The sequence below is a fragment of the Choloepus didactylus genome, chromosome 6 (assembly GCF_015220235.1).
Source record: "Choloepus didactylus isolate mChoDid1 chromosome 6, mChoDid1.pri, whole genome shotgun sequence".
NCBI lineage: Eukaryota > Metazoa > Chordata > Mammalia > Pilosa > Megalonychidae > Choloepus > Choloepus didactylus.
In genome coordinates this window covers 3,136,776-3,150,274 of record NC_051312.1, presented here as the reverse complement: position 1 = coordinate 3,150,274, position 13,499 = coordinate 3,136,776, and the positions used below count along the sequence as shown (strand labels likewise).

The 13,499-nt window shown below is 65.2% G+C and overlaps 1 protein-coding gene across 1 annotated transcript in view; it reads right to left on the bottom strand.

The window, feature by feature from the left end:
- Positions 1 to 277: 277 nt before the first annotated feature.
- Positions 278 to 13,499, bottom strand: part of KCNQ1 (potassium voltage-gated channel subfamily Q member 1) — a 277,922-nt gene continuing 264,700 nt past the window's right edge. The window contains 1 exon segment of the mRNA XM_037839412.1: positions 278 to 1,425. Coding sequence (XP_037695340.1) covers positions 1,216 to 1,425 — 210 coding nt within the window. The 3' untranslated portion in view covers positions 278 to 1,215.

The window sequence follows — 13,499 nt, the reverse complement described above, 5'->3', positions numbered from 1 at the left end:
TCCGTGCTCACGGGCAGCCACGCTCATGGCGTGAGGCCCACAGTGGGAGGAGAAACGGGGTGCAGGCTCCCCGGGCCGCTGCAGCGTCCTGCCCCAGGGTCCCCGGGACTGGAGGGGTGGGTGCTCACAAGGGGCAATCAGGGAAAGCTTCCTGGAAGGGGGGCTCTGATCTGGGCCCCGACTAAGGGAGCGAGTCCAGCAGTGGGGGGACGGAGAGGGGCCAAATGTTCCGCAGAGGCCCCGGGACGAAGGCCAGAGTGAGAGCAACAACGAGCCCTCGATTCTCCACGTTTATTAGGAAAACCCGGCGCCATAATCAACACCACACCGTGAAACTCATTAGACAGATCCCAAATCACTGCAAGATCACCTGGTTTCTGCGAGACCCGATTCCAGAAGGAGCCCCTGCCCTGGGTGGGGGTTCTGACACCCGCAAAAGACCCCTGGCTCAGCTGCCGGCCGAGGGGTGTGACAGCGCCCATCTGTCGGCCTGTCTGTGCGTCCGTCTGTCTGCTCAGACTTGACAGGTGGGGGCTGTAGGCAGAGTAGGGGTTCAGGGGCCCCAGCTCTGCACTCCTGGATGGGGTGAAGAAGCTGCCCCCCGAGTGGGGACAAGCCCACCCCCTTCCACAGGCCCCCACCCCCCAGGGGTCAGCACCTCCTGAGAGCAGGGAGGGGCCCCAGGCCAGGCCTGGGTCCCACTGTGGGGGTGCACGGGCCTTCACTGGGGACCCACATCCGCCCGCACAGGCCTGCCTGCCTGCCTCCTCCCCAGGTCCGCTGGGCCCAGAACTCAAGTTTTGGGGGGTGGGGTGTCCCCACAGACCCTGCCCCGGCCCCCCCCCATCTCTCTGCAATCTGACTTCCCTGCCACACACGGGACGGACCCCAAGTCCCCGGCCCAGGGAGGCCAGCCCAACCCCAGCCACTGTGCTCTGACCCCTGTGCATGGTCACGGGCAGCCCAGGATGTGGGGGGCTGGGGTCCCAGAGGTGACAGCCTCGGACCTGAGAGGGGCCCCCACACCCAGCCAACTTTAAGTCCCCGCTGGCAGGGTGGAGGTGGCCTTGGCCCACCCTAAGCCTGGGCTCTGCCCACAGGGGAGTCCGGGGGACCGTGTCCTCGGGGCCTTTGGGGAGGGGCCAAGGCTGAGCAGGAGGTGGGGTGGGCCGGGCAGGGCTGCCCCATGTCTCCCCGTCGGGCCCGGCCCCCCCATCAGGACCCCTCTTCGGTGCCCCCGTCAGGCACGGTCAGCTGCTCGTAGGTGGGCAGGGAGCCACTGGGCAGGAAGAGCTCGGGGTTGATGGGGCCACCGCCAGGCTGGGCCGCTGAGCTGCCGCTGCCGGGGACGCCCCCGCGGTGCAGGGCCAGGAGCTGGTGCAGCATGTCGGCGATGAGCACGAGCCGCTGGTCCAGTCGTGTCACCTGCCGGCACAAGAGCGGGAGGGCGGCGGTGACGGGGCAGCCGGGGCCGGGCGAGGCTGCGGAGGTGGGCACAGGGCCTGCGTGTGCAACGCGTGCATGTTGGTGTGTGTCGGTGTGCAAGTCCTCTGTGCGTGAGTCCCTGTTGTGAGCACACGTCGGGGACCCTCCTCCCTGGGGCCTCGCCCGTTCCCTGGTCAGTGCAGGACCAGATGGTGCCTGACCCCTTGGGTGGGCTCTGGGCACAGTGGGACCTGCCCCAGGGGACTGGTCAGCGTCTGGCCTTGCTGCAGCCATTAGCTTCCCGGGCCAGGCTTGGGCCTTTTGGGGGCTGCATCTGCTCCACCTGGAGGAGCTCTGGGGTTCACCACCCTGGGCGGAGCTCCTGGGGGGCTGGTCCGGGCTGGCGGGGAGGAGGCCCGGGGGGGCAGGGTGCCGGGGAGCAGATCGGCACAGGCCAGGAGCAGGCCCGGGCGGCAGATGTGGGCGAGGGGTGCCCGTCCCTGCCCCTGTGGGCAGGGCGCCTGGACTGTGGGAGGGGCCTCCCTTCTGGGCCTCAGGGTGCTCCCGGCCAGGCTCCTGCCGCCCTGCCCGCCTCTCCCCCACCAGGCAGCGCCTCCCCTGCCTCAGTGGCACCACCATCTCCCCAGCAGCCAGAGCCAGAGAACCAGGCCCCCATCCACCCAGGGCCCGGAGCCCTCTTGGGGCTGCTGCCCTGGGCCTGTGGCCTCACCATACACCGGGCAAAGGCCCGTCTGTGCCAAGCCCCAGGGCTCCCGCGGAGAAGGGACCGGCCCTGTGAGGCAGGAGGGGCCTGGGACAGGGTGGGGTGGTCAGTGAGCTCACGGAGATGCCCCGGGGAACCTCCCCAGGTGCCGGAAGGACCAGGAGGCCACGGGCAAGTGGAGGAGGGGAGGGATGTGGGGGCCGAGCCCCAGGGGTCCCTCCCCCAGCAGGGAGGCTCAGGAAAGGGCCAGGGAACGGGGTGGTGGAGCCCGGGCTGGAGTTCTGGGCCCAGCAGCCCGAGGACGGCAGCAGGTGGAGCGGCTACAGCACCCTGTGCCCCAGGACATGGGTGCTGAGCGACGCCGGGCAGGACCAGCCCCCACCGGCCCAGCTCGGCCCTGGCTGCCTCAGCCCCCCATCTCCGAGGGCAGAGGATTTGGGGGCGGAGCTGGGGTGCCAGGGGTGGCCAGGCAGGGGGGACCCCAGGAAGATGCTGGAGGTGAACCAAGCAGCCAGTTCTCTGGGTTCCCAGGTGGGCCCAGGGCAGTGGCACCACCGTGAAGTGTGGGTGCTCCCCAACCCCCCCAGGGACCCTTAGGGCGCTGAGGGGAGAGGAGAGACCCTGGGCAGGAGGCGGCCGGGACAGCCACTCATCTGGCTGGGCACTGCCTGTGAGGGGCTGTACCCTTTCCCCAGAGGAGGAAGTGGTGGGGACCCCGGGGTACCCCTGCCGGCCTCTGCCTGCCCTGACGGCCCACCCTGTGGGGGGATGGCAGTGCCCTCTGCCCTGGGGGCAGGGCAAGTCACACCTGTCCACCTAGGGCCTGCACTCCCAGACAGACCCCGGGCCCCGGAGGAGAAGTGCCTTGCCCAGTCGCCAGCAGGACCCTCAGGGTCCCCCATCTCCCCCTTGACCCCCATCGCTGAGGCTCTGTGGGAGGGGAAGACGGCACCCTCAGGGTGGGCAGCCTGTCGGGGCAGCAACCAGACGTGCCAGGGAGCCGGCGAGGGCCTGGGCGGCGGGTATAGCTCAGAAGGGTGGGCGGGCGCTCGACGGCCAGTGGGTGGGCAGGGCCCGTGTGGAGGGGCAGCCTGCAGAAATGCAGGGCCTCGCCCCTCCTGCCTGGCTGCACCGTCCCACCGACCCCCCAATCCCATCCGGGCCCCGGGCTCAGAACCCCCACGACTCCTGCTACCAGTGGGATGCAAACCGGAGACGGCCACGAGGTCCCCGGGCTGCCGTCCTGAGGTCCATGGGGGAGTCCTCTGAGGATGGAGGAAGCCAGGCCACACCCGGGGTCCTGGTCACTTCTGGGGCCACCACCTCCCCGGAACCCGCAGGCAGAGCCCTGGCCCGGGCTGGCCTGGGTGTGGTCGGGGCTGTGCAGGCTCTGCAGGGCCATCGACGGGCTTGGCATCGATTAAAGCACCAAATCAGTCCCAGAAGCGACTCTGCAGTTTCGCGCATTTTCATCTCGCGGCACTGGGGCATCTGTGGGGGCTGCCGAGTGTGCCGAGGGTGGGGGAGCCTGCAGGGGGCTTTCTGGGGGAAGGTGGAAATGTGAGGATCACCTGGTTTGGGGGACTCGGTCACAGCCACCTTGGATGGATGGCCCGGCCCCCATGAAGCCCTGGGGCAAGAAGGGGGTGCCTGGCGGCCTTGGGCCTGCTCGTCCGGGCACGTGCCTCTTGGTTGCCCAGTGTCCCCGGAGCTGCCCCTCAGAGCCTCCCTCTGACCTCTCGGCCAGGCAGGTGGGCGTCACCCCCTCAGCCCCGGGGCTCACCTCTCGGAGAGGCCCCCGCTCCAGTTGCATCACCCTGTCTCCTTCCTCCAGCCCCCATCATGGAGAGCCCTGATCCAGCTATGGATTCACTAGCACTGGGCGAGCCCCTCAAGCAGCTGGACGGAGCCAGAGCCTGGCGTGGGGTGCGGGCAGTGCCCAGGGGGAGCACGGCCACCTCAGGGGCAGCAGGGCCCACAGTGGGGACCGGGGTGGCTTTCCCCAAGGGCTGCCGGGCCACATCGGTTTTGGGGATCTCGGATCTGGTCATTATTCGCAACTTGATCATGACTAAACAGGCGAGAGAAACAAAAGCTCTTCTGTCGCCTGCCCCGACGGACCGAATTAATAACCGTCCAGGCTGTACACAGCCCTCAGAGGAGAAAAAGGCAATTAGGGTGACAGCCAGTTAGAAAGTCCCTGGAATGGGGGGCGAGGGGACCCCGGAAGGCGTGTTTGATGCGGTCATGAGTTTGTTTTCAAAAGAAAATCTTGAAAAAGAATCTTTGAAGGGAAGGTTTTTGCAGAGCCTGCCTGGTCCCGACCCAGCTCTGGCCGTGTACAGCCCCCGACCCCTGGCCTCGATCGCGGGGAGCCCCATGACTGCCCTGGCTGGGGTCCCCCGGGGGGGCAGCGGCTTGTGCTCCCCAGGGGCCCCTGGAGGTCAGTTCTAGAGGCAGGGAGGGGCCCTTCGAGCCAGACACAACCGCCTGCAGGGTCACAGGGCAAAGGTCAGCTCGGCCCTCTTCCTGCTGGTGGACGCCGAGAGGGAGCGAGCAACACCGACCCGTTCTCGGGGCGACTCGCGGGGGCGCGGGGCCAGGCGGGAGGGGCAGGGGGCAGACGCAGCCGGGGTGACGCCCAACATCTGAGCCCGCTCTTGTTTGCCCCCCACCATGCCCCCGTGGATGCACCCGACTTCACGGAAGGGAAATGAAGGCCACAGGGAAGACAGGCGCAAACCCCAGGCCCGGGACTCTCTGTTGCCCGCTGCCCCTCCGACTCTCCCCGAGACGCCAGGCACCCCAGCCGGGACGCCCAGGGCGAGGAGGGGTCCCACTTTGCACAGGTGGAGAGTGAGGTGTGGACGTGGGACTGCCCGGGGCACCCAGGGCGGGGGACACACCGACCCGGGCCGCCAGCTCCACCCCATTGCATAACCTCTGCCCCTGAGCCCCCAGCATGGGCGGCGACGCCGAGAGCCCACCCCAGGGTGACGGGAGCCACTGACAAAATCAGAAGGGGCGAGACGCAGGCTGACCCAGTCCGTGCGCCCAGACCCTTCTCCGGGGCGGGCAGTGGTCAGCGTCCGTCCCTGCTGCCCGGCCTGGGGGAAGGACCTCCAACAGAGGCCACGGCCCACCCACTTGCCAGGGCCTCCTCCGTTTAGGCCCCTCTGTCTCCCCACAGCCCACCCTGTCCTGAACCTCGGGGTCGTGCTGGCTGTGTCTCATTCTCTTAGGCTGTACCCCAATCCATCAGCACATCGGGGGAGACCCCTCCACTGGCAGACCCCGCCCACCTGGGAAAGACCACGCCCCACTGGGGGAAGGCCCTGCCCACTCAGGAGACCCCACCTACTGGGGAAGACCCCACCTACCCAGGAGACCCCGCCCACTAGGGGCCACGCCCACCTCCCCTCTGCTCCAGGCCAGACCCCTGCCCTCTGGCCCTGGAGCCACTGTGGTCACCTCCACCTGCCTCCCTGCTGCAGCTGCTTCTGCGAGGCCTTCCTTCCAGAACTCCACACGAATCCCGGCTCTGCCCTGCTCACCGGGGTCCCCGCGGCTCTGGCCCCTTCCGCCCCCGCCCCTGGCCCCTTGCGCCCGGCCCAGCGCCTCTGTCCTTGCTGCCCCCGTGGCCACGGCCGTCCCTCCCCGACCCTCACACCTTGCACCGCTGCCTGATCGGAGACCACCTCCCCGGGGCCCGCTGTCCACTGACCGCCTCTCCTGGGGTGCTGACCCGCCTGCTCCTTGAGCTGCTCTCCCACGGGAGCCAGGGCCCCCCGACCCAGCGCTGGCTCATGGAGGGGCTTGGCTGACGTGGGTTCAAGAATGTGGCGGTGCTGACCGCCCAGCGCCTGGAGCTCCAAGTCCCCAGTGAACCCTCTGTCTGGGGTGGCGGGTGCCACGGGCCTGGGAACCCCGGCCCCCGTGGGGAGAAGGCGGGACGAGGCCGCACAGCGCATTGCCTTTCCCGGGCCCCGTGGGGCTGCACGGCCTAGCGGAGCTGGCTGTGAGTGGGACAGAGCCCGGCGCCCCTGCGCTGTGACTTATGGTGGGAGACCCGGGGACTGTGCTTGGACTTCTCTTCAGTGCTTCAGCTCCTGGAGAAAAATCCCCGGTGCTTCCAGCTGCTGAGGTGCCGCTGCCAGTCCCCAGGGCCGGCGTTGTTCTGGATGGTTCCATCCTATGATGGGACGTGGCTGCTGGCTGTGACCTGTTGCCACAGGGCTGGGTGTGGGTGCACACATCCCCGTGTCCGTGAGAGCCTGGGTCTGCTGAGGGCCTGACGGGCCCGAGGAGGGTCTGAGGGGGGCTGGGCGTGAGGCCCCGGCTCTGGGTGCATGGTGGGCAGGGGGCTGAGGCTGCCCGGGCCCACGGGCACATGGACAGGTGACCTGGTGCAAACCCTGTCCCAGCCGCTTCGGATGGGCGGGTACCTCACCTCTCCAGGCCTCAGTCTCCCCATCTGTAAAATGGGGCTCAGGGGAGCACCTCCTTCCACAGGAGAGGTGAGGAGCAAACGGAACGCGCCATGAAGATGCTGGCTATCGTGTGTGTGTACAGTTGTGCACACGTGCAGCGTGGCTGAGGCTGTGTACACGGGAGGTGTGCAGGGCAAGTCCACGTGTGTGTACACACATGTGCACACATGTGCAATTGTAAACCTAGCTCTATGAGGGTGTGATTTTGCCCAGCAGGTGCTCCCACCCTTCTACTTGTTCACTACCTGAACATTTACTTTAGAATTAGTCTGTGGACTTGGGTTTTCTTTTTTCCTCCACTATGTGAGCATTCTACGAAAATATCCTCCCTGAGAAATGAGAACATCTTGGACCAACACCCCCTCCGAGCTGCTCTACCCGTGTCTGTTTACCCACCCCAAGCAGGCCTGGCACAGTGACACTGCGGCCGTCGGCTGGGGCTGGGCACGGCTGGAGACATGAGCTGGCCCCCGCGGAGGTGGAGGCCCGTGGGGAGACGTGTGGCGAGGGGGCCTTGGGGGCAGCTGCACGGGCGCCTCGCCACGAGGGCAGGTCTCGGGGAGGCCTGCAGAGGTCTCCGCCATGTCCAGGAGGGGGTCCTTGGTGCCAACAGGCAGGGCCACACTGAAAGGGTGCTCCCAGGGGGACCCCCGCCTGCCCCCGGCACCCCCAGCCTCCCCCGCTTTGCCAAGGGTGCTGTCACCCCTTGGCTGAAATGCGAGTGCTTCTGCAGGTGGGGGGCCTGCCCTGCGTTGCTGTTTTCAGACCCTCCTCCTGCCGCCTCCTCCAAAGCACTTTCCAGCCACGGGGCATCGGACCCCAACTCTGCACCCCTCTTTCTGCCCAACACAGAACCCCCATTTCCCAAAGACTGCGGCCCTGGCTCACTGTTCCCTGATGACCCCCTCGGCACCCCTTTTGGGACCCTTGGGGGCTTCTAAATCTTCAGAGACGCGCCTTCTGATGCCCCAGAGCCCTCATGCTTGCCTCCTGCCCCCCACACCAACTCGTATCCCCCAGACAGGCAAGTATGAGCTCCCCACCAACACCCCGCCTCACCCGGCCAACCCGCTCTCCTGGCCAGGCCTGGACCCCCGCCTGCCAGGTCTGCACCTGGGGCCCCCGCACTGACGGGCCCCCGCTAACCTCATGGCCCCTTACTCCCCCTTAGGGCAGCCCTCAGCACCCCCACTGCCACCTCACCCCGCTCTCCGGTCCCCCAGCTCCCACCACATGCCCCACTGTATGGGTTCCCCCTGCTGCTGGGTCCACCAGTGCCCGGCCTGTGGCTGGTTCTCCCACCCCCAGGGGAGTCACAAAACCCTCTCTCGGGTCCGCACTCTGCGGCCATTGCCTGCCTCCAGCCACAGCCAGTGGCCTGTCCCCTGCTCGCGGTGTCCACAGGGGCTGGCGACTCTGCTGGCTTGCTGCTGAGTCTCAGGGTCCCTGACCTGCCAGCCAGCACTCCAGGTTGGGCCCTGCACCCCTGGAACCACCTGCCGGGAGCTCCGTGGGTGGGGAACCCCCTTGGCCACGCACATCTAGCTGCCCCCGAGCTGGGACACTGCACACATCCGGGTTTTCCTCTGAGGAGTCCCAGAGGTGGGTGGGGACCCCCTGGGGGCCGGGTTCCTGGTTGGGGAGGGGGTCCTGGGGTGCATGGAGCCCGGGGAGGGCTGTGGCCTGTGGGCTTTGGCCTCCCGTAGCCCCCCGGGGCCTGGGTGAGCCCAGTGGCCTCAGGGAGGTGGAGAATTGGAGGGTGCAGGCAAGGGTGGTCCCTGGACCTGAGGGAGGCACCTGGGCCGAGCTGGGCAGGGACGGCCTCCCCACCTGCACCCCGTCCCGGCCCAGCCCCCCACGGAAGCCGTGGTGGCCTCGGAAGGTCCTGGGAGCCTGTCACAGGCCCAGCACGGTCCACCCATGGGTGCCCGGCCCCCCCGTACCCTGCTGCCAGGTCACTCAGTGACACCTGTCTGGAGCCTTCTCTGGGAGGATGCAGTGCCGGGCTGCTGCCTGGCCCAGGTGACCATCCTGGGTCCCCCGTCACCGCCAACCCTCCACCAGGACGTCGGGTTCCATGCTGTCTCCACTTTCACAGGCCCTCCTGTCCCCGCTTAGGACCCTGTATGCATGCACCTCAGCACCCCACTTCACAGCGGATGCAGAGAGGGACAGCGGTGGGTGGGTGGGGGCCAGGCTGGGCTCCAGGACCTGCAGGGCTGTTGGGGTCCCAGCTACCCCTCCCAAGGCTCTGGGGGGAAGGGGAGGAGGGGGAGGAGAGGGGAGGGGATGGAGGAGGGGGAGGAGAGGATGGAGGAGGGGGAGGAGGGGAGGCCGGGCTGCTGGCACCAGGGTTGCCCCAGGCCGGCTGCTCCGGGGCCTGCTGTCCTGTGACCCCTGCCCTGCCTCAGTGAGACCTGAGCAGGAGCCCCCAGGTCACCCACATGGCCCCCAGGACCCTGCGGTCAGCTCAGATGGAAGCCAAGCCCCTGGGTGCCTGGCCTGGGGGTGGGGTGGGGGAGGCCCTGGGTGTGTGGCTCTGTGGGTGCCCGAGGGGGCAGGTGGTGTGTCCTCGGGGATCGGGGACCAGGGGGCAGCAGCGCCGTGCGGACTCCCGGGGTGGAGGGTCCACAATGTTTGGAAGGTGGTGGGGAGGGCAGGGCGGCCTCCACCCAGGAAGGAGGCCCCAGGCTGACCTGGGGCTGACGAGAAACTCAGGCCCGTCCCTCAGCTCCCCGCCTGCCCTTCCTGCCCCGAGACTGAGTTTGGGATGGGGGACCCCCCTGACCAGACGGGGCCCCTGAACGCCACAGCAGGGCCACCACTGGCACTTCAGGCCCCGGTGCCTCGGAGACCACTGCTGACCTGTCCTGGGTGCAGCACCCAGCCCCTCACCAGCCCGTCAGAGGAGGGAGGGGTGACCACGAGGACGCCCGTCTCTCACCCGGTGCCCGAGCCCCCAGCTACGCAGAGGGCCGCTGGGTCCCCTCCAGCCGGCTCCAAGGCTGCGCTCCCAGCTGCCTGCCTGCGGCCCGCTCTCTCGCTGCTCCCGAGCCTGGCGCGCAGCCCTGCCTCGCCCCTGGCTGCTGGGGGGCAGGTGATCAGGCCCCTTCTCAGGCTCCTCCTGGGGGCACTGTCTGACCTCCCTGTTCCCTGAGCCATGGCGTCCCCTCTGTTCCAGAACCTTCTCACCGTCGGCCGGCAAGCCCTCTTTAAGAGCACCCATCTCTGAAAACCCCTCCCTGGGTGCTCTGTTCTCCGTCCGCAGCCCCTGCTCCAGAGGCAAAATCTACCTCAGCTGCCTCCGCTTCACCTCAGCATTTCTAAACCACGTCTTTATCCTGCTGTACCTCGCTTTTGTCATTTTAGATGTTCCTAGTGACAAGCGTAGGCTGAATATTCACTGTTTCATTTTATGTCAACATCACGTGACTATTTACATCACCACGTAAATACTGTCCTCAGCCGAGTCCCGGGCGCTTCAGTGATTACACTTTGTTTTCCTGGGGGTTGAGACTTGCCTTTATGTTTTGCTTAGTTTTTAATGCATCCATCACTAATTCATTCCTGAACTCTCCTGCAGAATGTAAAGCCCTTGTCATCCTGTCGAGCACACCAGGCAATCTATCAGCTCCATTATTTTTGTTCCGGGAAATTCTTCCTGGAGTCCCAGCAGGACGGGCTGCTCTCTGGCCAGCTGAGCCTTTGTGCTTCTTTCCTCCAGCCTGTTGGGGATTTCCTTGGCCTGTTTTTTTTGGGTGTGTGTGTGTTTGTGTGTGATTCTTCTGGTTCCTGGATTCTATGCTTCTCTCTTTCTTGTTTTCTCCCCTCATTTTGCTGGAAGCCATCCTCAGGTAGCTTTCTGGGAAAAGGCATATGGGAGGAAAATGTCTTTATTCTATTCTCAAACCTAAGAGTTTGGGTAGAAACTTCCAGATTGGGAAGATTTATTTTTGCTCAGAAGTTTGGAGGCAATTATCTGGAATGTGCTGGCTTCCTGAACTGCTGCTGAGAAGTCTGATGCCATCTCGATTCCCTCTGGTTGCGATTATCTTTTGTCTCTAGAAACTCAGGAGAGCCACTTTCTTGCTGGTTTCTGAAATCAAAGCAACGCACCCTGATGGGCACCTTCTGGGAGACAAGGGGGAAAGGTGGGGGCTTCTGAGCACGAAGCCTTCACCAAATCCCCCTTATTTTCCTCACCACAGCCTGTCCCCCAGTTCAGAATCCCTGAGGTTGAGCTTTGCCAGAGCCGACACCCTGTCCTTAGCGGGGCTGCAGGAGGCGCAGAGCCGGGGCATCCGCTCACTGGACCGACTTCTGGTGAATCATCTCCTGTCCACAGCCCTGCTCCAGCCCCAGATTTGGGGCTACCTGGGCCTCCCGTCCTCTAGCCCTCTGGCCTTCTGGACTGGATCAGCTCGTTCTTGACGGCTCTGTCCCTGCCAGCACGGGCTCTACTCTTCCCGGTTTCCTGGGTCAGTCTCCGCTGGGCCTCCTGCAGCCCGGCTTCCAAACTTCTAAACCATTTGTGGCTTTTTTTTGGTCTGCTCTTGTCTTCTGCAATGTTCTTTTATTTCTTGTTGATTTACACCCCCCCCCACACTTTAAAAATGTCTTTACTTCATTTTAGTGGGGTTTGGGGAGAGTGGAAATAAACACAGGTGTTAATTTACACATCCAACCTGAGGTGGCACATGAAGTCTTCAGCCGTTTTCCCTGGGCTTTTGTCCCAGGGACCCCTGTGAGCAAGGCCAGAGGTGACTTCAGTGCTGCCTTCAGGCCTGACTTCTCCGACTTTACTTCTGAGGGGTGGTCGCTCCAGCTCCCAGGACCCCACACTCCCCAGGGTCTCCCTCCTTCTTGCGGCTGCCTCCTCCAAGGCCCCTGTGCACCCCCTCCCCCGCTGGCCTCTGCAGGGGGCCGCCCAGCCGGGGTCCTGCCGTGGTGCTCTGCAGCAGGTGCACCCCTTCAGCTGCCCTCGCCGGGCCCACCTGTACTGCGGGAGCACGGGCCTTGCCGCCTGGTGTCTGAGAAGCATCTCAAATTCAACACCCCCACAAAACAGCACCCCAAAGTGGCCTCCCCTCTCCCCACCTCTGACATCCAATTCCTACAGCTAACAGTCTGACTTCCACTATCTCCTTCTTCATCAAGAGAATGCCTGACTTTTTAGCTGAGCATTTGGCCACGTGGAACAGACACGGTTTTCTTGCACCTGTGCCATGCCATGCTGGCGGGGTTCTACCTTCTGGTCAACAGGATGAAAGGGGAGGTGATGCAGGTGGCTCCTGTGCAGGGTCCTTACAGGGGAGGGACCTGCCCTTCAGATCCCTGCTGGAATGCAGATGTGATGGCAGCCACAGGGGCAGCCACCGGGAGCCCTAGGACAGAAGCCTGGTTTTATGGACGGTGGAGCAAACACAGAGCGGAGCCTGGGTCCTGCTACTGCCCAGTGCACACTTCAGTCCTGGGGGCTTCTGATCCAATGGGGGCCCTGTGGGTGGCCGCTTCTCTCCGGACTCAGCACCCCTCCTCCCTGGTCATTGTCACAGCAGCAACTGGATCAATAGCTCCCTCCCCCCAGATTCAGCCCATCACCTCTTATCCTGGCGGAGGGTCGCGGCTGGCCCAGGAGCTCCTGGGGAAGGGGAGGCCTGGGCTCAGGCCTCATCTGTCTGGCTCGCTCCCACATACTTGGAGACGTTCTGCTACCCCATTGCTCACCCGCTGCTTGCCATGCTTCATACTTCCTCTCAGTCCTCGTTGCAGTCTAACCTCGTGCCCGCACCAGCGGCCTGCTGGCTTCTTGTCTGACCTGCCTGGATGGCAAGCACCCAAGGAAGGGGCTCTGTGGCCCCCAGGGCCTGGCACGGTCCCTGGCACGCAGCATCCAGGTGGAGGCAGAGGGGAGGGCTCCCCAGTCACCCCCGGGCTTGTCGGCAACAGGCCGGGTGGCGTGGATGAGCCCCCCATGCCCCAGAGCCCAGCAGGCCCGGGTGCCCGGCCGTCCTGCTGGGGTGAAACCTGGGGGGTGGGGAGCAGGAGGAGGAGGAGGGAGAGGGGCCTTCAGGGAGTTGCCGTGACTGCTCCGTCTGTGTGTGACCGCGCGGTGGGTTCCACGGGTGCTGCCAAGCACACAGCGGCGGCTGCCGGGCCTGGAGCGGGTCCGGGTCCCCGGGAAGCCGGGGATGACCGGGAGCCCAAAGGGTTAACCTGCCCGACAGCCCTCCCCCTCCCTCCTCCATCCGCTAGGTCCTGATTTCTGCATTTTTCAAAGGCTGGGCTCTCTTTCCTTCCAAGTCACAGCTGACGTGAAATGTAGCCTCACAATGCAGCTGACATGAAAAACAATAGCATTCCCTCGGAGAGGCTTGCTGCGGCTGGGGCCCCTGCCCCCCAATAATTACTCAAGACACTGGCACGAGCTGGGCCCGGTTAGGTAACAGGCTGCGCGCTCCGGAGACTTAGCGCTCGTGGGCGGTTACACGTAATCTCCGCAGACAACAAAATCGTTTCCAGCACAGTGGGGAGGACCAGGCCGCGGGGAGAGGGAACGGGGCAGGAGGGGCCACGACCAGGCTGGGAGGAGGGGCTCCTGAGGGGGAGCCTCCCGGAGGCCCCGAGGATGCAGCCTGGGAACTCGGGGAGCAGAAGAAGCATCTCTGGGGAGTAGGAGCCCCTGCCCGTCTGCTTGACCCCCACCGTCGAACTAATCCCTGGAGCGAGGCCACGCAAGTTTAGGATGGTTCTGAGTGAAGCTCCAAGACTCATTCATACTCAGGTGTGAATGGCTAACTGAGAGACTCATTCTTACTCAAGTGTGAATGGCTAACCATGTTGGGTGATTACCTTCCCTG